The sequence below is a fragment of the Tamandua tetradactyla genome, chromosome 11, assembly GCF_023851605.1.
Source record: "Tamandua tetradactyla isolate mTamTet1 chromosome 11, mTamTet1.pri, whole genome shotgun sequence".
Lineage (NCBI taxonomy): Eukaryota > Metazoa > Chordata > Mammalia > Pilosa > Myrmecophagidae > Tamandua > Tamandua tetradactyla.
Genome location: NC_135337.1, coordinates 81,479,149 through 81,499,190, shown reverse-complemented (window position 1 = coordinate 81,499,190; position 20,042 = coordinate 81,479,149). Strand labels below are relative to the sequence as shown.

Sequence of the window (20,042 nt, the reverse complement as noted above, 5' to 3'; positions counted from 1 at the left end):
AAGGTCAGCAGCAGTTGCTGCCCAAATCCAGCTGGGGAGGTGCTGGAGACTGGCCAGGCAGGGGTCTGGCGGCTGGGTGGGGAGGGGGCTGGAGGGGCTGGGCTCAAGAGGAAAGGCAAGTCTAGAAGCTGCTTGCAGACTAGTTGAGGGTGAAAGGCCCGTAGGACACCAGGGAGAGATATGGAGCAGAATGTGTGTTCGGCTACAGGGGGATGTGGAGGGATTTGGCAGACAGGGCAGCCCAGGGGTGATGTTTAGGGGTGTGGCAGAGGCCATAGGGTGTGAGAGAGGACGGAGGGAAGGAGGCCTGAGTCTCAGGCCCGGGGAAGGGAGAGGATGAGCATGGGGCCCCCAAGGCTAGATTTAGTTTGAGGACGGAGAGTGGACAGTAGGTGGGTGGGGTTTGGGTGGGTGGGAGATGGTGGGGGAGCCCATGATCTTGATGGGCAGGGCAGGGCTTAAGCCTGATTGGAGAGGCTCGTGCCTGTGTGCAGGCACACACGCACACACACACACACACACACACACACACGGGACAGGAAGTGGGGGCAGGGATTCTGGGCACCCTGTCCTGAGCACCTACTGTGTGTACCCTCCGGGCTGGGGCTTAGCCAGGGCTCTGCCACATGGACAGTCACCCCCTCTCAGATGTACCCCATTCCCCAAGCCCCATTCCACCAAACCCTGTAGGGAGAGTAGACAGCAGACATGGCATTGTGCGGGGAAGGGTATACAACAGGTAATGTGACTTGCATGGAGTGCATGCAGCAGGCACTGTGTCATATAGAAAGTGCATATAGCAGGCACTGCATCCTGCAGGGACAGTATACAGTAGGCTCTGTGTTCTCCAGGGAGTGCATACAGTAGATACTGTATCCTGCCGAGAACGTATACAGCAGGCACTGTGTTTTACAGGGAGTGCATGCAGTAGGTACTGCATCCTGGAGAGAACTTGTACAGCTGGCACAGTGCCTTGCAGGGAGTATATACAGCAGGCACTGTGTTCTGCAGGGAGAGCATGCAACAGTTACTGCTCCCTGAATGGGCCCTAGCGCTTGTGGGATCGGCTGGACAGGGCTGGGTTTTATGTGCCAGTGTGGGCGCAGGGGTCCTGAACCCGCCCCTACCCTGCCGACCAGATCCTGTCCCACTGACTTTGTTTCCCCTCCGGTCTCTGGCCTCTGCCTCCCTTTTCTCCTCTGGACGTACCTCAGCTGGGCTCAGATTTCCTGGAGGAAGCAGCCGAGACTCAGCTCAAAATACCTGTGCAGGTGGAGGGGCGGCTGCAGTCCCTGGAGGTTCCTTCTTCGGTTCTGGCCTGGATGCTAGCTCAGGGGTCATCAGAGACCCCCCCCCCACCCTGGGCTTCAGCCCTGATGCTTTTGCTGAGGCAGGGCCAGGGTGGGATTCGGCTGAGCCGCCCTGGGTCCACAGGGACGTGACTCAGCCGGGCTGCTGCTTAAGAAGTCCCTGGAAGCTGATCTCATGGCCTCCCTATGCCTCACTCCCATCCCGTGGCCTTCCCGTGGCCTCCTGTGAGCACTTGGGCTTGGCCACGTGGTCTCAGGACACTGCAGCTTCCCAAGTAGAGCAGGCGGGAGGGGTCCTGTTGTCTTCCCTGCACCAAAACCAAGACCCTGGATCCTCTGGCCGACCCCCCTCAATGCAGCCCACTGCCCAACACCGTGGGTACACAGCATCTCTCATGGGGGTGCCCTAATCTGTTCCTTGCATGCAGGTATCCAATGCTCCCGCTAACTCCAGCTGCCTGGAATTCTTCAGAGAGCCCCTTCCTGGCCCATTTGCCCATGCTCCGAGACTTTGACAGTGTTAGGCTCACCCTGCACCTCTGCCTCCATCAGGTGAACGCCCCTCCCTCTACTCCCTAGATTTTCCAGGTGCTTCCATGGGGACTGCACCTCCACAATGCATCACGTGGTCCCAGATTGTCCAACTAGCTAATTCTGTCTCTTGGGCCAAAGTGATTGGCTTGAAGAAGAGCATGTGACCCTAGTGGCCCAATGACAGACTGCCATTGGACATCAGCTAGACCGTTTGGGGCTAAGTAGGGACTGCTAGTGTCTTCTTTGCCTCCCCAGGAAGAGCTGCCTCAAGGAGATGCCAACACAGAGTGCAGAAAGTGCAAGAGGCAGATTTTCCTGGATCAAGCCACACCTGAAGCCATCTATCTTTTTTTTTTTTTTTAAGTTTCAGTTACTTCTAAGCAAAGGGTCCTGGCTAAAGGGAGCAGTGTCCCCTCCTAGGAGAGTGCCAGCCCTCATGCCACTGACATCCAGCAACTGTGAGCCCCACCAGGGCAGAACCAAGCCTCCTCATACCCTGGTGGGCCCCCCCCTCTGCTGGAACACACGGTGATATTTGGAGTTGCTGTGACAGCTTCACAGCCAGCATCCAAACATGGGGTCCCTGTCACTACTTTCACCAAGACCCTGAAAAGAGCCATCATTAGAGGCCCCTCCTCATGGAGGCTGAGGGAGACCCCTGGGTGGGTTCTACACCCCGAGGGTCGGGGAGAGGCTGGACAAGAGTCCCAGCCGTGGGAAAATTCCCCAACTGTTCAATGAGCTGATCGGACACCACCGGGAAATTCTCACACAACGCGGTTACTCACTGCATCTTTGAGAATGTCCCAGAAACTAAGTTCGCTTGGCAATCAACCCAAACGTATTGTGATGAAGGAATGTTTTCTAATACCGTGTGTGAGATAAAGGACATGGAGGAGATGTGGAAAACAGCCTGACGGTTCCTGGAAAAGTGAGCATAGAATTCCCTTAGGAGCCTGCGATTCCACCCCAAGTAACTGAAATCAGGTGTTCAAACAAAAACCCGTACACAGATGTCCATTGCACACATTGCACACATTGTACACAATTGCCAAACTGTGGGAACAGCCCAAATGGCTATCAGTGGGCGAATGGTGTTTTGGTTTGCTAATGCGGCTGGAATGCAATATACCAGAAATGAGTTGGTTTTTACAATGGGGATTTATTCACTTAGAACTCACAGTTCTAAAAGCCATGAAAGTGTCCAAATCAAGGTCTCGATATGATGATACCTGGACTCTGAGGACAGGCTGCTGGCATCTGGGACACCTCTGTCACGCGGGAAGCTTCTACTGGTCCTTTCCGCCTGCGTTTCGTTGCTTTCAGCTTCTGGCTTCAGTGGCCCCCTCTCTGTTTTTTGCGGCTCCTCTCTTAGCTCCTCTGTAGCTTTTCTCCAAACATCTCTGGGCTTTTTCTGCCTTTTACCCTTTTATAAAGTGTTCCAGTAAAAGGAGTGAGTTCCCATCCTGGGGCAGGTCTCAATTGAAATAACCTAATCAAAATGTCCCACCTACAGTAGGTCTGGACCCTTAGGAGTGGATTAAATCTAAGAACATGATTTTCTGTGGTACACAACACATTTGTGTGGGTAGCACAAATGGATTAAGCCAATTGTGATATAGTCACACAATGGAAGATTATTCAGAAGGAATGAGTTCTGGTGCATGCGACAACATGGATGAAACTTCAGGACATTGGATTGGGTGAAATAAGTCTGGCACCAAAGGACAGATATTATCTGATTCCACTTATAGGAAATGCCCAGAAGATGCAAATTCACAGAGACAGAGAGGAGATCCGTGGTTGCCAGGTGCTAGGGGAGGGGGTGGGGAGTGGCGGCTAGTGGCGCAGGGTTACTTTGGGAGGGGATGAGAATGTTCTGGAATGAGCTAGTGGTGCTGGTTGCACAAGAATGCAAAGGTACTAAATGATCAATATCACGTCGTGTGTGTTTTACCACAATTAAAAGAAAGCAAGGCGAGACTACTCGCCTGCCATGTGGGAGAACCGGGTTCGATTCGCAGCCCATGCACTGCAACTGCTTTCCCCCCCCAAAAAAAACTAAGAAGAAGAAGAAAGCAAGGAGTGGGGTAGACCTGTAGGTATTCATTCATTCATTCATTCATTCAGTTTAGACCCGGCCCCCAGGCTGCAGCTGCGTTTAGGAGGCAGCCAAGTCCTTGTACGATTAATTGTGAAATCATCGCATAGCCCCAGGAGAACCACAGCTGGGAGCCTGGAGCTGGTTTTGGGGTGGGGTGTCGGGGGGAACCCCCCCCGGAGGAGGGGAAGCTGAAGGCAGGACCTGGAGGGGAGCGGAACTGGGTGAGGAGGGAGGAAGGGAGGGGGGCATCTGGTGGAGGGGGCAGCCCCCTCCAGAGGCCGGCATGACAGGGACAGAGGCGTAAGGGGCAGGGTGGGGGGGGTGGGGGGGGTACAGGAAGGGAGTGCAGGCAGGGCCCGCACGTGGCTTTGGGGCTGCGGGAGGGAGAGGAGCTTAAGAGTGTTTTTCGAACATGAAACGTTGTCCAAGGTACAACCTAAGTATTATGGATGATTAGATATACTAGGTATCATAAGCTACCATTTGGGTAAAAAGAAAAGTCCTTTTATATGGGGAGGAACAGGCCCTGGGGGACTGCCTCCTGGATTTTGTTTGAATTTCCTGTAATAAGATTATTATTATTTTTAACTGAAATGTAACATATATACAAAAAAAGCAATAAATTTCCAAGCACATTTTAACAAGTCGCTATAGAACAAATGTTAAAGTTTGCTATGGGTTACGGTCCCACGATTTTTCATGTTTTCTTCTAGCTGCTCCAACATACTGGAGATCAACAGAAATATCAATATACTGATCCAGTAGTCACACTCATTTGTTAAATCCTATCTTCTCTGTTATACTCCTCCTCTTTAAATAACATTTATACATAAAAGCAGTGAATTTCAAAGTACATCATAACAATTACTTGTAGAACAGATTTCAGAGTTTGGTATGCGTCACAATTTTGTAATTTCAGATTTTTATTTTTTGCTGCTCTAAGGTACTGGAACCTAAAAGAAATATCAGTATAATAACTCAGCACTCATACTCATTTGTTAAACCCTACCTTCTCTGTATAACTCCACCATCACCTTTGATCTCTCTCCCACTCTTTAGAGTATTTAGGTCATACCTATTCTCACTTTTTCATGTTGGAAGGGTTTGTCGATAATATGGGGTAGGGGGATGGAACTAGCTGATGTTCTGGAGAGGCTGGGCCCTCTGTATTTCAGGACTTATCTGGTCCAGGGACCCATCTAGAGGTTGTAGGTTTCTGGAAAGTTCCCCTAGTGCATGGAACCTTTGTAGACTCTTATATAATGCTCTAAGGGTTCTTTAGGATTGGCTGGAATGGTTTTGGTTGGGGTTTGGCAAGTTTTGATAGCAGAAATGTCTTACTGAAGCTTGCATAACAGTGACCTCCAGAGTAGCCTCTCGACTGTATTTGGACTCTCTCAATCACTGGTACCTTATTTATTACACTTCTTAAGATTTTTTTTTTTAAATTTTTCTGATGTAATTTTTTGGTTTACTGAAAAATTGCAAAGAGACAACAGGGAGTCCACATCTGTCCTCTGTGGGAAAATATCTCCCCAAAGACATCCCACCTTATCCTGGCAATTTTGGAAATATCCCCTCACATGGCATAAGGGTCTGGGCAGAGGGGATAAAGGTAAGGATTTTTAAAAAATATATGTTTATTGACAAATCTTCACACACACACACACAGTTCATTTGCGGTAAAGAATCAGTGATTCACAATATCATCATATAGTTGTGTATCCATCACCATGATCATTTTTAGAGCATTTTTGCATCACTCCAGAAAAAGAAATAAAAAGAAAAAACTCATACATCCCATACCCCTTATCCCTCCCTCTCATTGACTGCTAGTATTTCAACCTACTTGATTTATTTTATCCCTTATCCCCCCTATTATTTATTTATTTTTTTATCCATGTATTTTTACTCAACTGTCCATACCCTGGATGAAAGAAACATCAGACACAAGGTTTTTCACAATCACGTGGTCACACTGTAAAAGCTATATTGCTATACATTCATCTTCAAGATTCAAAGCTGTTGGAATACAGCTCAACAGTTTCAGATACTTCTCTCCAGCCACTCCAATACACCGTTGTGTTAGTTAGATTCAGTTGTCAACTTGGCCAGGTGAGCATACCTAGTTCTGTTGCTGCAGACACAAGCCAATGGTACATGAACCTCATCTGTTGCTAATTACATCTGCAGTTGGCTAGGAGGCGTGTCTGCTGCAATGAGTGACATTTGACTTAATTGGCTGGTGCTTAAATGAGAGAACGCAATGTAGCACAGCCTAGCAGCTCGGCATGCCTCATCTCAGCACTCGCAGCTCAGCCCAGGCCTTTGGAGATGCAGAAAGAAGTCACCCTGGAAAAGTTGTTGGAACCCAGGGGCCTGGAGAGAAGACCAGCAGAGACCATCCTGTGCCTTCCACGTAAGAAAGAACCTCAGTGGAAAGTTAGCTGCCTTTCCTCTGCAGAACCAACAAAATAAATCCCCTTTTATTAAAAGCCAATCCGTCTCTGGTGTGTTGCATTCCCGCAGCGTAAACTAAAAAGGTGATATCTACATAATGCTTAAGAATAACCTCCAGGATAACCTCTCAACTGTGTTTGAAATCTCTCAGCCACTGACACTTTATTTTATCTCATTTCTCTCTTCCCCCTTTTGGTCAAGAAGGCTTTCTCAGTCCCATGATGCCGGGGCATGGCTCATCCAGGGATTTCTGTCCCACATTGCCAGGGACATTTACACCCCTGAGAGTCATGTCCCACGTAGGAGCGGAGAGGGCAGTGAGTTCATAAAGGTAAGGATTTGGGATGGAAGGATATCCCGGACTCATCACAGGGTCCTTATAAGAGGGAGGCCGGGGCCAGGGTTAGAAAAGGGAGATGTGAGGATGGAAGCAGAGAGTGCGAGAGAGAAAGCTTGGAAGTCACTGCACTGCCACAGCGCCAGGAGGCTGGAAAAGGCAGGAATCTTCTGGAAGTCCCCGGCAGGAGCCAGCCCCACCATGTGGGGATTTTAGTTCAGCGATCCCCGCTTCAGACCCCTGCTCCCCAGAACTGTCAGAGAATAAATGTGGGTGTCAGTGGCCAGAGAAGACTCTCACAGCCTGGTCCAGTCTCGCCTCGAGCCGCACCCCACTAAGAAACCCACTGGGTGGGGGGCCAGTCCTGGGAGTAAGCCCCAGACTTTATTAGGATTTCATTGTTTTTCCACTAAAGTGCTTTCTCAGTTCTGGGTTCCCACATGACATTCAGCTATTTCTCTCGTGATTGGCAAAAATGCCCACACAGATGTAAAAACGGTTATTCTGAGGGAAAGTCCACCCGTTCCAACCGCCACACCACGCTTTGAATAGAGGTCGAGGCTGCGTCTGGGAGAGAGGACACAGGGGACGGGGGGAGCCACCCCAGAGCAGCCGCGGGGTATTATGGCAGGGGGGTTGTGTGCTGCTAATGAGCCTGGGGGTGTCAGGACAGCTTACTGGGGACATGACACTGATGATGGCAGAGCTGTCCCTGCTTGTGGGAGTCCTGGTCTGGTGGGATAGAAAATGAGCAAAACCACAAGGAAATGGAGTCATTTCAGGCTGTAATGTGGACTCCTGGGGGTGGGGTGGGGGGTGGCCTCCCAGGCAAGATGGTCCTAAAAGATGAGACAGGGCAGGTAGGCGAAGCCTTGGGAGTGGGGACGGCATGTGCAAAGACCCTGAGGTAGGACGGGCTCAGTCGGGTCCCCAGTCGGGTCTCCAGGCCCAGCAGGGAGGCCAGCCCAGGGTGAGTGAGGGGCAGGAGGAGGCGGCGAGGGCCCCACAGGGCTGAGTCCAGGGAACGTCTGATTTGAAACACTTCTGCTGAACTTCCTGTAACCCCGGGTCCCAGAGTAACCCCCCCCCAAACTCAACTCTGAGGCGTCCCCAGTTCTGGGGGACCCAAGCCTCAGTGTGTGGCCATCCTCAGCCCAGGACCCCAGCTGATCTGAAGTGACGTGGTCCCCGACTCAGCGTGTCTTCAGGCCTGTCCCCACCCCCCATCCCCCCTGGCCTTCTCACAGCACCCCTTGGAGACAACCCACCCCACCCCCTGATCGAGGAAGTGTCTCGAGGGTAACGGACCCCAAACTGCACTCCGGGGTCTGCCCCTTCCTGACCCCGTCCCCCACCCCCAGCTGTGGGTCCAAGGGGGAAGGTCGGGGGGCTGAGCCCACCCCAGACAGGGCTGAGGGACCCCGACCGGCTCGGACCTCATGTGCCAGCATGGGAATCAGCTGCTATCCCCAGGTCTCAGGCCCTGACCCGAGGATGGGGAGCACTGAGCAGGGAGCACCCAGCCATGCCCGGGCCAAAAACAGACACGTGTGCAGCCTTGTCAGTGGGGAATGCAGGGGGCTGGGGGCGAGGGTCTCAGGTTGGTGCCCTGGGCACCAGACCAATTCTGAGGGGTAAGAGGAGACACGCAAGGGCCTTCTAGAAGGAGCTGACACCAAGAGGGATGGTGGGAGCCCAGGGGATGTGGCAGCAGAGTTATGGGTTTTTGGGGCACGGTAGCAGTGGGGTTCTGCCTACCCCCTCTGCTGACAGGGCTGCTGGTCCCCAGGGACTATGGATGGAGAGGACAGGGACTCACGGGGACAGACACGCGGGAGGCCACAGGATGTTTTATAACCCAGAAGATGTGGCACCTTCTGGAAAGAGGGAGCTGGGCTGACCACAGGGAACCTCTACTGACCCCGCACCCAGCCCCATGAGCCCCGCGAGGCCCCCCCGGGAGCCCACGCTGGGAGGTGCTGTCTCAGCAGCCACCCCCTCCACCTGCGGGCAGGTATTTTAAGCTGCGCTTCCTGCACTGCTCCTGGGAAATCTGCTGAGTCTGGTGAGTTCTCCCGGGTCAGGAAAAGAACAGCCTGGAAGGGAAAATGAGGCCTGTGGACTTGGAGCTTGGGGAACAAAGTGGCCAGGCTGGAGGTGGGGGGGCTCTGGCCTGCCCCCACCTGGCCTCAGGACCCGAGGGGAGGGCTTGGGGTGGGAGGGTCAGGCTGCCCCGTCGGATATCACCCTGTTGCTTCCTGGCTCTGGGCTGCCAGGCTTATCGCACAAACCGTGCCTCAGTTTCCGCATCTGTGCAATGGGAATATCGATATGCCTCATAAGGCTGGGGTGTCGTGGGTTTTTTGGGGGGGCCAGGGTGCAGCTGAGAATCTAATGATATCGTTTAATTTTATTGGGATCAGAGAGCTTATTTCATCCTAGCGTAAGGGTGCTGAGAGAAAGAGCTGGCAGTCCCCAGTGTCACTTCCCGGTTCTCAAACCCGAGACTTTCATCCCCTTATATGTACAGGGGGTATGTCCCCCATTTCCACAGCCCCCACTGGGGGCTTGGGCAGGTCACCACTCAGAGATGCCCGCCCCAACCCCTGTGTGCAAACACCCCTCACACACACACACACACTCTCTCTCTCTCTCTCTGCTTTCTTTTGCTTCTGAGTCCCCACTCCGCCTGATTTTCTCATCTCTATTCCTGACCACTTGCTTTCTGTCCTCTGCTCCTTCCAGAATGTCACCTCCTCAAGGCCAGGCCATTTGGGTCTCTCTGTTGCCACCACAGGGCCTGACACTTGATAAATATTTGCTGAATGAATGAGTGAATGAATGAGAGGAAGGAAGAGGGGAAGGAGAGAAGAAGCTCTTGTGAGGAGCAGCCGCTTACAGTAAGTACCTGGGGAAGGCACAGTGTGGGAACCAAGCCAGCACTGGGCACTTCACCCCCAGCTGTCCCTGGCAGTCCCCCACATCCCCCCAGGCCAGGCTGGGCTAGGCAGAGGGACCAGGGCATAGCAGAGTCTGAGGGCAGCTACGCAGATGGGAGGCTGGGGAAGGGGGTCCCCGTTCAGAGGGGCACAGGCCAGGACAAGGAAGACCCCCCCCGACTCCATGCTGGAGGCTCAGCTGGGGGCACAGGGTGGGCAGGAGGGACAGGTGAGAGAGCTGGTTCGTGCAGAGACAGAGGGGCTGGGTGCATGGTGCCACACCAGGAGATTCTGATCACCTCCCCCGCCCCCTCCCCAGCCCACCAGTCTTCTGGGTTTCCATCAGCTTGGTCACCTGCCCCAGCGCTCGGCCTCTGCCTGGCATGGCTCTCTGGGGTCACCAGAGCTGGAAGCAGGGATGGGGGACACAGTGCCACGGGGAAGGCTTCTCTGATGCATCGTGAAAGTTACACCTTAAACTGCTTTTGTCTTTACAGGGGCCAGGCTGGGTCCATCTTGGGCACACAGGGCTAGGCACAGACTCTGCATACAGTAGGCGCTTAATGAGTACCTGAGCTCACACGCAGATGGAGGTGCCCTGTCTGGAAAGTACCGGCTTCTTTTCCTGTAGATTCCAGGGTGGCCAAGATGACGTGGCTCAGGCTGCAGGCCCCGAGCTGCCCACCTCTCTCTCCAGGGGAGTCCCGGCCACAGCCAGTGGGCCGTGCATGGACCCCAGGCCACGTGAAGCTTCCTGAGTCTTGCTGAGTTAATGCATCAGGGCCCCCGTAGAGTACCCATGCCCTGGGTGCCCCCTATTGATGCAGGTGTGCAGGTGACAATCTACGGGGTATTCTGTGACCCCGGTGGCATGGCTGGACCAGATTCCAAACTCTAGTCTCCGGAAAATTCCAAGGCCTGGTTCCAACCACCCGGAGCCCTGCCAGCCCCTCCCCACCGCCCGTATTATGTAACATTCGGGGATTAACACAGCAAAGGCCAGAGGCAGCAGCTGGATTCAAATCCAGCCACTGGGCCTTCCTCGCTGGGTAAGCACCTTAGCCTCTCCGGGCCTCCGCTTGAGCACAAGATTGTTTCCTGTGTCCCAGAAACTGCTATGAGGATGAAATGAGGGGTTAGAGGGGGTGAGCCTGGGGCACCGCCAGGCTTCCAGGATGTCCCCCACTCACCCCAGCAGGGCCAGGCCCACCCAGTGTCTTCTCATGAAGCTGGCCTCCATGTCCCCACTCAGGGATGGCATCACTGGCGCCCTGTGCCCTGAGTCACAAGCCCAAGAGTCAGCAGTGGCTCTCCAAGGCTAGCCGCTTCTCCCTGCTGTCCCCCTTGTCTAATCTGCCCGCCATCCCTGCTCTGCCTCCTCTGTCCTCCCTGCCTGGGACTCAATCCTCCCCCAGCTTCAGCCCCAGTCCTTCAGGGACTTGAACTTCTCCTCTGCTCCAAAGTCTGCTGTGGCTCCCCAGTGCCAACCCTATCAAACCTGACCTCACCATGTGGGCCCCAGGGACTCCCCACTCCCTGAAGAGAGGCTCCACAAACATACACTTGCAGGACAATCAGACAAAGCTCAGCCCTGCTCCCCCGTTCCCCGTTCCCCGGGGAGGAGGGGAGGAGCCTCTGGGAGAGCAGAATCTACCCCTCTGAGCCTTAGTTTCCAGCCCGGTGAAAAGAGCTGGGTTAGCAGTTCCCAGCCCCTAGGAAGGTGCAGGACGAAGAGAGCCGGCGGGCCCAGAAAGGGCTAGGAGCGCCTGCTGACTCCCAGCTCCTGGTTCCGCTGCCAGCCCCCTGCGTCCCCGCAGCGCCCCCACGCGCCCCCGCGGGTCCCCACGCGCCCGCCCCTCCCGAGCTCCGGCCGTCCCGGAGCGCCTGGACTCCGCCCCCTCCCCGCCCCCCGCAGCCAATAAGACGCGTCCCCCCCTCCCGTGGCGCGCACCCCCGGAGGAGCGGCGGCGCGGGGGTCCGGGCGGAGACTGAGCCAGTGCCCGCGCGGTGGCCCGGAGGAGCTGCGGGGCGCGATGGAGCCCGGGCCGCGGCGACAGCGCGGGAGCCTCCCGGTGGCCCCTGCCTTCCTGAGGGACCCGGACTCGGGCCGCGTCTACAGGCGCGGGGAGCTGATAGGCGAGGTGGGGGATCGGCTCCCGGGGCCCTGCAGGCAGAGGGTCCCGTTGGGGAGGGGGGCGTGTCCGAGCAGGGGGGGTCCAGTTTGGGAGGTGGGTCTGGGGCGGGGTGGGGGCCCCGGCAGATTGTGCGAAGCTGAGTCGTGCTCCGGCAAGCGGAGTGGAGACGTGTGGTGGTGCCGCTTGTTGATTTGTTGGCAGGAGTGTGCGCGGATGTTTGGGGTTTTGCCTCCGTGTGTGTGTGTGTGTGTGTGTGTGTGTGTGTGTGTGTGTGTGTGTGTGTGTGTGGCGCGTCCATGTGAGTTTGCTGCCTAGTGCTGGGTCCCCGAGTCTCCCGCCACCGGCTCTGTGACTGCCGGATGCGCCATGGGCACTGCCTGGTGGAACCTGATTGGACGGCGTCAGTGCTGGGATCCCCGGGTGCTGGGTAGGACACACGGACACACGCCCACGCCCATTCCCTTAGGGACTCCGTGCCCTGTTGTCTCCAGGTGTGTGATGCGTGTGGATCTGCGTGCTCGAGTGCTGCGTATCCAGGTGCCTGCTTGAGTGTGTGCTACATCTCTGTGCCTCCCGCGTGTCTGTGGGCTGTGATGTGCGCCCATGTGTTTGTGTGCTGTTGTGCATCCATGAGTTGTACTGCATGTCTGCGTGTTGTGCGTCCATGCTTGGTGGTGCCTTACTGTGCGTGGTGGTGCGTGTCCATAAGGGTGAGAGTGGTGGGGTCCCAGGCAGAGTGGGGGTCTTGTGTGTCCTATGTGCAGCCCAGGGACCCATCTGAGCCCCCCGGGGCCCTGCTCCGCTGCCCCCCCACCCTCCTGCAGGGCGCCTCAGGCCGCTGCTACAAGCTCACGGACATGTCCACCAGTGCCGTGTTCGCTGTCAAAGTGGTGCCACGAGGCGGGAGTGGGCCCGGGCGGCTGGGCCTGCGGGGGAAGGTATGGAGCCTGCAGCTGTGCCCCGAGGGGCCCCTGGGTCCCAGCCGTGGGGGTTGAAGGATGCGTGCATGTGCACCTGCTGGGTGAGACCACGTGGGGCCATTGCCTGCAGGTGGAGCGTGAGATCGCCCTGCACAGCTGCCTGAGACACCGCAACATCGTGGCCTTCCACGGACACTTCTCCGACCGGGACCACGTGTACCTGGTGCTGGAGTACTGCAGCCGCCAGGTGCCCCGGGGCTGCCCCCCTGCCCACCTATACTTACCTGCTTCCACTTGTGCCCACGCTGTGCCCATTATGTGCCCGTATATGCCCTCCCATGCCATCCTTGACTCACCTGCCCAGGTAGGTGCTTTTGACCCACTTAAGGACACCTGAGCTCACCTGTGTCTACCTACCTGCCCATCCCCTGGGGGGCACCTGTGCCCACCCAGCAAGCAGCCATGCCTACCTTGGGCAAGTCGAACTCACCTTTACCTTCTTGGCCTCTTGAATTCACCATACTTGAGTTCATCTGAGCCCACCTTGTGTCTACCCAGGGCTGACGCCGCTGCCTACCTGTCCCCTGCAGTCTCTGGCCCACGTGCTGAAGGCACGGCAGACCCTGACAGAACCAGAGGTGCGCTATTACCTGCGGGGCGTGATCAGCGGCCTGGCCTACCTCCACCGGCGGTGCATCGTTCACCGAGACCTGAAGCTCAGTGAGTGCAGGGAAAGGGGGTGATGGCAGGGTGGGGGGTGTGGAGCGCCTCCCACCATCATATGCAGCAACCCCCCCACCCCCCCTCACAGGTAATTTCTTCCTTAACGAGAACATGGAGGTGAAGATTGGAGACCTGGGGCTGGCTGCCAGGGTGGGGCCTGGGGGCCGCTGCCACAGGTGAGAACAGGGTCTCTGGGCAGTCTCTTTGGGTGGGCACAGGGGACCCCACATCTGGCATGGGGCCTCCAGCCTTCCTGAGCACCCCATCCCCCGTGGTGATCCCCCTTACAGAGGGCTCTGCGGGACCCCAAACTTCCTGGCTCCAGAGGTTGTCTCCAGGAACGGGCACTCCTGCCAGTCGGACATCTGGGCTCTGGGCTGCATCATGTGAGTGGAACCCTGAATTCGGGAAGATGGGCAGGACTGCCCAGGTGAGGCCAGGTGTGGGCAGGTGGCAGCATGCACAGGACAGACGTGGGCAGGTGTGTACAGGTATGGGGGCAGGTAGGAATATGAGCTTGGCATCATCTGACTGCAAGATGAATAGTGAGGATGTATGAGCAAGGCGGCACACGGGCAAGTGTGCATAGAGGTGTGGGCTGGTTCGAGGTGTGTATAAGTGCGGGCATGTAGGGGTTGCCTAGGCTGACCCAGGCACGTGGGTGTATGTACAGGTGTGAGATGCGTGCTGGAGCAGAGCAGGTGTCTGCATGCATAAACCAGAATTGGAAAGGTGCCGACAGGTGTGGACAGGTGCAGACAGGTGCTAGGATCTGAGCAGGGTGGGGCGAGGTGCACAGGAATGACCAGGTGTGAGCAGATGCAGGGCAGGTATGGGGACGTGATGCAGAGGATGTACAGCGTAGGGACATGGGAGTAGACAGGTGCGGCCAGGTGTGCACAGGTAAGGGCAAATGAACCCTGACTGTCCAAGACAGGTGCAAATAGGCACCCAGTTCCCTGCCCCCTACCCGGCCCAGGTACCTGGTGCTGACTGGCACCCCGCCGTTCCCGGCGGCACCCCTGTTGGAGATGTACCAAAATATCCGCGAGGGCCGCTACCCGGAACCGGCTCACCTCTCGCCCGGCGCCCGGTGCCTCATCGCGCGCCTCTTGGCGCCGGACCCCGCGGAGCGGCCCAGCCTCGACCTGGTCCTGCAGGCTGATTTCTTCACACAGGTGTGCGGCGTTCACGGGTGTGGGGCATCCGGGGCTGGTCCCGCTGTGCCCACGCAGCCTTGGGTGTGACTTTGGGTGCCTGATTCCTCGGGGACTTTTCAGCCATGGCTGAGGAAAAGCCATGGGGGGGGGGGGGGTCTGGCCACTCAGGAGCCAGGGCCGGGAGCTGGGCAACCTGCGCCCGGTGCTGACCTCCCAGTGTCCCCCTCTGAAGGGCTTCACTCCGGCCCGGCTGCCCCCCTATTCCTGCCGCAGTTCACCCATCTTCGCCATCCCCCAGCCTCTGGGCCGGCTTTTCAGGAAGGTGGGCCGGCTGATGCTGCCCCAATGCCGGCCAACTTGTGAGTACCTCACCTGCCTGCACACCTGTCCGCCCCTGTCCCACCCCTCCCGACCCCACCCCCACCCCCGTGCTGCTCCCACCTGCCCCTACTTCCCTGCCACCTCTCCCACCTCACACACCTGTGCATACCTCGCCGCCACCTGCCCCACACCTTCCCCACATCCACGGCCCAGGTGGGTGGCAAGTGCCTACCTATCCTGCATGGGAGGGGGCCGAGGTCCTGCTCCCTAAATGCCCTGCTCCCTCCTCCAGGCCCCTCCATTCCCGAAGAGGCCCCAAGACCAGCAGGGGGCCTGGAATCTGACTCCATCGAGTGGGGCAGTGAGGTGAGAAATGGCGGGGGGCCTGGGGGCTCCCAATACCCCCGGGGCACTACTTTGGCCACTTCTAAAGCCCCCTCCCCCATGCTGGCTGTCCTGGATCCCTGGGCAGAGGCCCCGACCCCTCTGGCACCCCAAGCCCCAGACCCTGCTCTCTGATCCTGCCTTCCCCCGTTGGGGTGGGCCCCATCTGTGACCAGCTCAGTCTCCCCACCTGGCGGCTCTCCCAGGCGAAGCCACCCCAATCCCATCCATCCATTCATTCCATCTACATGTATTAAATGCCAGCTGTATGCCTTTGAGATGCTCCGAGGCTGCCTTCGAAGATGAAATCAGGTCCTTCTGCAGGCTGGGGAGGCTTCCTGGCAGAGGGAGAGGCCAGGAACCATCCTGGGTCGGGGGTGGTGGGCGGTGCACAAGGGAGATCAGAGCCCCTCACCCTCTCAGGTCACCCCTCGGCACTGCTGTTCTCTCCAAAGGACTCCCCGTCTGAAAGGAGGGCCCCCCGCCCTGAGTCCCCCATCCACCTCCTCACACAAGGGACTCTCAGGCGAGAGCCAGCCGGTGAGTGGGGGTCCCCGGCCGGGGCTGTGGGTGGGGGGGGAGTGACGATCCCTGCTTTCCATGGTCCCGCACCCCACCCCACCCCGCACTCCAGCTTTAGCTTCTGGGTGCAATGTCTCGAATCCTTCTGGTTAATACTAAGGCTTCCCTGGCTGCAGGAGGCTGGGGCAGGGCTGGTTGACAAAGCCCAAGGCCTGTCGGTGCCCCCATCTCTCCCTGCCCCCCTCCCCGCCACAAATCTGTCTCCCCAGGGCCCGAGGGGAGCCCCTGGCCGGAGGTGGAGGCGGCCATCAGAAGCCTGCAGCTCTGCCTGGACACCGGTCCCCCAGGTGCGGCCCCAGCCCGCACACAGAGGCCACCTTTCTCTTAAAATCCAAGGGAACTTCTCCTTGTGCCATCCAGTCCCTTCCTGGGTATTTCCGGGGCTGCCCTGGGGAGCAGGGGGCTGGGCTCGGGGGGCTTCTTGGTGTGGTGACTTCAGGCAAAGCACTTGACCCTTCTGTGCCTCAGTTTCCTCATCTGTAAAGCAAGGCTCATCTCACGATGGGGGATGAGTCTGGACTTGTGAGAGACTTCTGGTGCCAGTCAGGATTCTCCCAGGACAACAGAACCAGTGGGATTTGCTTCCACATAAATAAAAGGGATTTTGTTCCAGGAATGGGCTCCGGGGCTGTGGAGCTGGCATGTGGGAAACCCTCAGGGGGGAAGCTCTCGAGTGGAAAGCTCTCGGACGGGAGTGGAAGCTGCCATCATGGGTGGAATTTCTTCTTCCTTCAGGGAAACCTCAATTCTGCTCTGAAGGCGTTTCAACTGATTGCATGAGGCCCACCCTGGTTACCGAGGGTGGTTTCCTTCGCTTAAACTAAAATGCTGCAGATTGTAACCCCATCATACGAAATCCCTCCAGGGGTACCTGCCTTAGTGTCAGATTGAATAACTGGGTCCCATAAATTGACATATAAAACCTGCCAGCATTTTACATCTCACTGGGCAATTTTTATCTGTTAATACATTTTAAAAATAAAATAAAAACCTTATAGTGTTGTTGAGATCTCCAGAGACAGCCCAAGATCCCTATACCTCCCAGACGGGGCAAGAGTGAGTTTTCTATTGCTCAGACTTTTTTCTACACAGTTTCTGTCTGCTCTTCCACCCTGAAAGCCACCAAGCCTCCCTCGGCCCCTTATACCCCACTCCTGGCTTAGTTCACCTTCATTTTCTCTGTCTGCAGCTCTGCAGGACCCCCCAGGGGAGCAGCAGCCCATCCTCTGGGCCTCTCAGTGGGTGGATTATTCCAGCAAGTATGGCTTCGGCTACCAGCTGTCAGATGGGGGCAGTGGTGTTCTGTTCAGAGATGGCACCCATATGTCCCTGTGTCCCCCAGACGGGTAAGCTCTGAGGCCCCTGTCCCCTCCCTTCACTCGTTCCTCAATTATTTATTGAACACCTGCTGTGAACATCTCCTGGTGGGGGAGTCAGACGCTACACTATGAGCGACTGAGCGATTGCAGGTGTGACTCTCCTGAAGGTAACGAACAAGGTGAGGCAGCAGGTTGGGGGAGAGAGGACTGTCAATAGTATGGTTGGGAAGCCTCTGTGCAGAGGTTGAGGTAAGACACAGACAACGAAAAGTGCCTGTTGGAAACAGCATTGCTACCAGAGGGAACAGCATGTGCAAAGGCTCAGAGGTGGGATCGATAGTATAGGGAAATCAAGGAAGCTGAGAGAGCCAGGGGGAGGACAGAGAGACTAGGAGTCCCCCTGAGGCTTTAGGGCAGGAGAAGAGAAGTCTGACCCTCATTTTTTCTATCATCTTCTGGGTTGTGGTGAGGAAGCAGGAGTGAGTCAGGAACCAGTGAAGAGGTGGCTGCAGTAGTCCAGGCAGGCAGCAGTGGTGGCCTGGACATGGGTGGTGCCCTCAGAGGGATGACAGGGGCTGGGTTCTAGGTTTAGATTGAAGGTCAGAAGGACGGTGCAGCAGCTACCACGAAAGGGAGACGGTAGAAAGGGCGGGCTTGGGGGCTACTTGAGATCTCAGTATGGAGACAAAGCCTCCCAAGAGGAGAAGCTGAGTTTCAGAGAGCAGACCACTGTCCGAGGGGGCGTAGCTGGGTGGGAAGGAGTCCACGGGCAGGGGATGCCCAGGACAGAGGCCCCAAAGGCCGACACTGCCCCGTGCCCTCACCACCCAGCCAGGTCTGCTATATGCCCCACCGCAGGAGGCTGCAAACCTTCCCACTGGGGGACGTGCCGGCCACACTGGCTGCCAAGCTGGCCATCCTGCGTCTGGTCTTGCAGTACCTGCAGCAGCGGCTTCGAGAGGTGAGGCTGGAAGGGCCGGGGTGGGGCCAGGCCGGGGCTGGGCAGGTGGGGACCCACCGGGGCTCTGATCGTCCCATGGGGTCCCACAGGAGGGACCCCTCCCCATGCCCACCCGGCCCCTGGGCCCCAGCCCCTGCCTGCTGCGCTTCCTCATCTCCAAGCCAGCCGTCCTGCTCATCTTCAGCAACAGGACGGTACAGGTAGGCTGGTTCCATGGGCAGCTTTCGGGGGCCCCCAGGAGACTTCACTTCCTGAAAGAAAGAAAGGAAGGAAGGGAGAGGGAGAGGGAGGGAGGAAGGAAAGAAAGAAAGAAAGAAAGAGAGAAGGAGAGAAAAAAAGAGAGAGAGAGAAAGAAAGAAAGAAAAAGGCGTTATCTTGCACATGAAAAATGCAACACTGCAAAGAAAGAATGTTGAATTGGCGGCAAAATGCAATTTGGGGTCATCTTTGTGTGCAGTTAAATGTGATATTGGTAAAGGGTCATTGCATTGGAAAATCGCTTTTAAGTTAGATTTCTTTTCCCCAAGCAGTGATAAAGATTTCTGAGAAATCATAGCCAGTCCTGAGACAGATTTCAAAGAAATATTATGGAATACTTTCTTTGTCATTTTATTTTTTAAATTTTACTTTAAAAAGAAAATTCTGTTCAAACCAGGACATGGGCGCCTGATAATCTGCTCGGCCTGGCCTGAGCCGGGCTCCCGTAATTTAGGGAGGGATGGCGCCCAATGGCCTCGCTTGGCGACTGGGGGTCCACCCTTCAGAGGGCTTGAGAGTCCCAAGGTCACTGAGCCAGTACAAAGGGTTCAGAACTGGATGGAAAGTAGGGATTCTCATTGGGAGATGGGAAGGGTGTCTCCATTTGGCCTCAGTTTCCCCATCTGTTCAGGACAGTGCGTGGCTGCAGGCCCCGATGGGTGGGGCGGGCACAAAGATTCATCCCAGGGGGCTCTCCTTCTAGGTTCCCATGTGCCTTTCCCCAGAGGGCCAGGGCGGGGGCTGACCCTGACTGAGCCCTCGCTGCAACCCCACACCTGGGCAGGTCAGCTTCAGCGGAGACCAGGCTCGTTTGGTGCTGAGCGGAAAGGGTCAGCATTTGCTGCTCACGCTTTGGGAACAAGGCCGGCCAGGAGTCTCCTACCCACTGGGCGTTCTGTGGAGCCACGGCTGTGCCCCTGCCACCCGCCAGCACCTCTGCCAAGCCCTCCGCCTGCTGCAGAGCATCGAGTGAACCTGAAGTTCAGAGTGGACCTCTGTCTGATGGTGCCAAGGACCCAGGCACCATTTCTGTTGGTGTTCTGGGGCGGGGCAGAGCCTGGGGTAGAGAGGGAGGATGCAAGGAGCACCGAGAGTGGGGTCCTTGCCTTGTGGCCTGACTGTTCCACCAGACTCTCATCTGCCTTGTTCTTTTTTCATTAAACAAAACGACTCTGTATCTTTTGGTCCGCCTCTCTTTGGGAGCGAGTGTCGGAGGGCCTTCGGTGATAGGCTCCTTAAAGCCGGCTGTGCCTCTAGCATCACTGCCCTTTGTTGGCAGAGTTGGGCTAGATTTCCATCAAAACAGACGTTCACATCAAAATCCAAAATATATTGGCATTAGCTTATTGGATGGGCAGTGAGGTTGGAGGCTGTTATGGTGGCAAAACATTTGACAAAATCATCAACTGTGATAACAGTTGGACCGGACAACGCATAGAGCTGGCAGTTCTGGGGAGCTGGTCCTTACTGGCAAGTTATTATAAGAGAGAGATGAATGTGGGAAAGAACTGGCCATCCAGCAAGCAGAAATCCAATAGAAGAGTCAGAAATTTGTGCCTACCAGGATCAGAAAAGGCAGCTGCTTCTGACTCTGG

At 56.3% G+C, this 20,042-nt stretch overlaps 1 protein-coding gene across 1 annotated transcript; it reads left to right on the top strand.

Moving 5' to 3' along the window:
• Positions 1-11,717: 11,717 nt before the first annotated feature.
• Positions 11,718-19,420, top strand: PLK5 (polo like kinase 5 (inactive)). Its single transcript, XM_077119370.1, has 15 exons — positions 11,718-11,825; positions 12,644-12,757; positions 12,870-12,988; positions 13,320-13,459; positions 13,551-13,638; positions 13,753-13,848; positions 14,442-14,640; positions 14,855-14,981; positions 15,236-15,309; positions 15,783-15,867; positions 16,119-16,196; positions 17,099-17,255; positions 18,060-18,189; positions 18,279-18,389; positions 19,232-19,420. Exons 1-15 carry the CDS (start codon positions 11,718-11,720, stop codon positions 19,418-19,420), a joined length of 1,815 nt encoding a protein of 604 aa, XP_076975485.1.
• Positions 19,421-20,042: the final 622 nt, after the last annotated feature.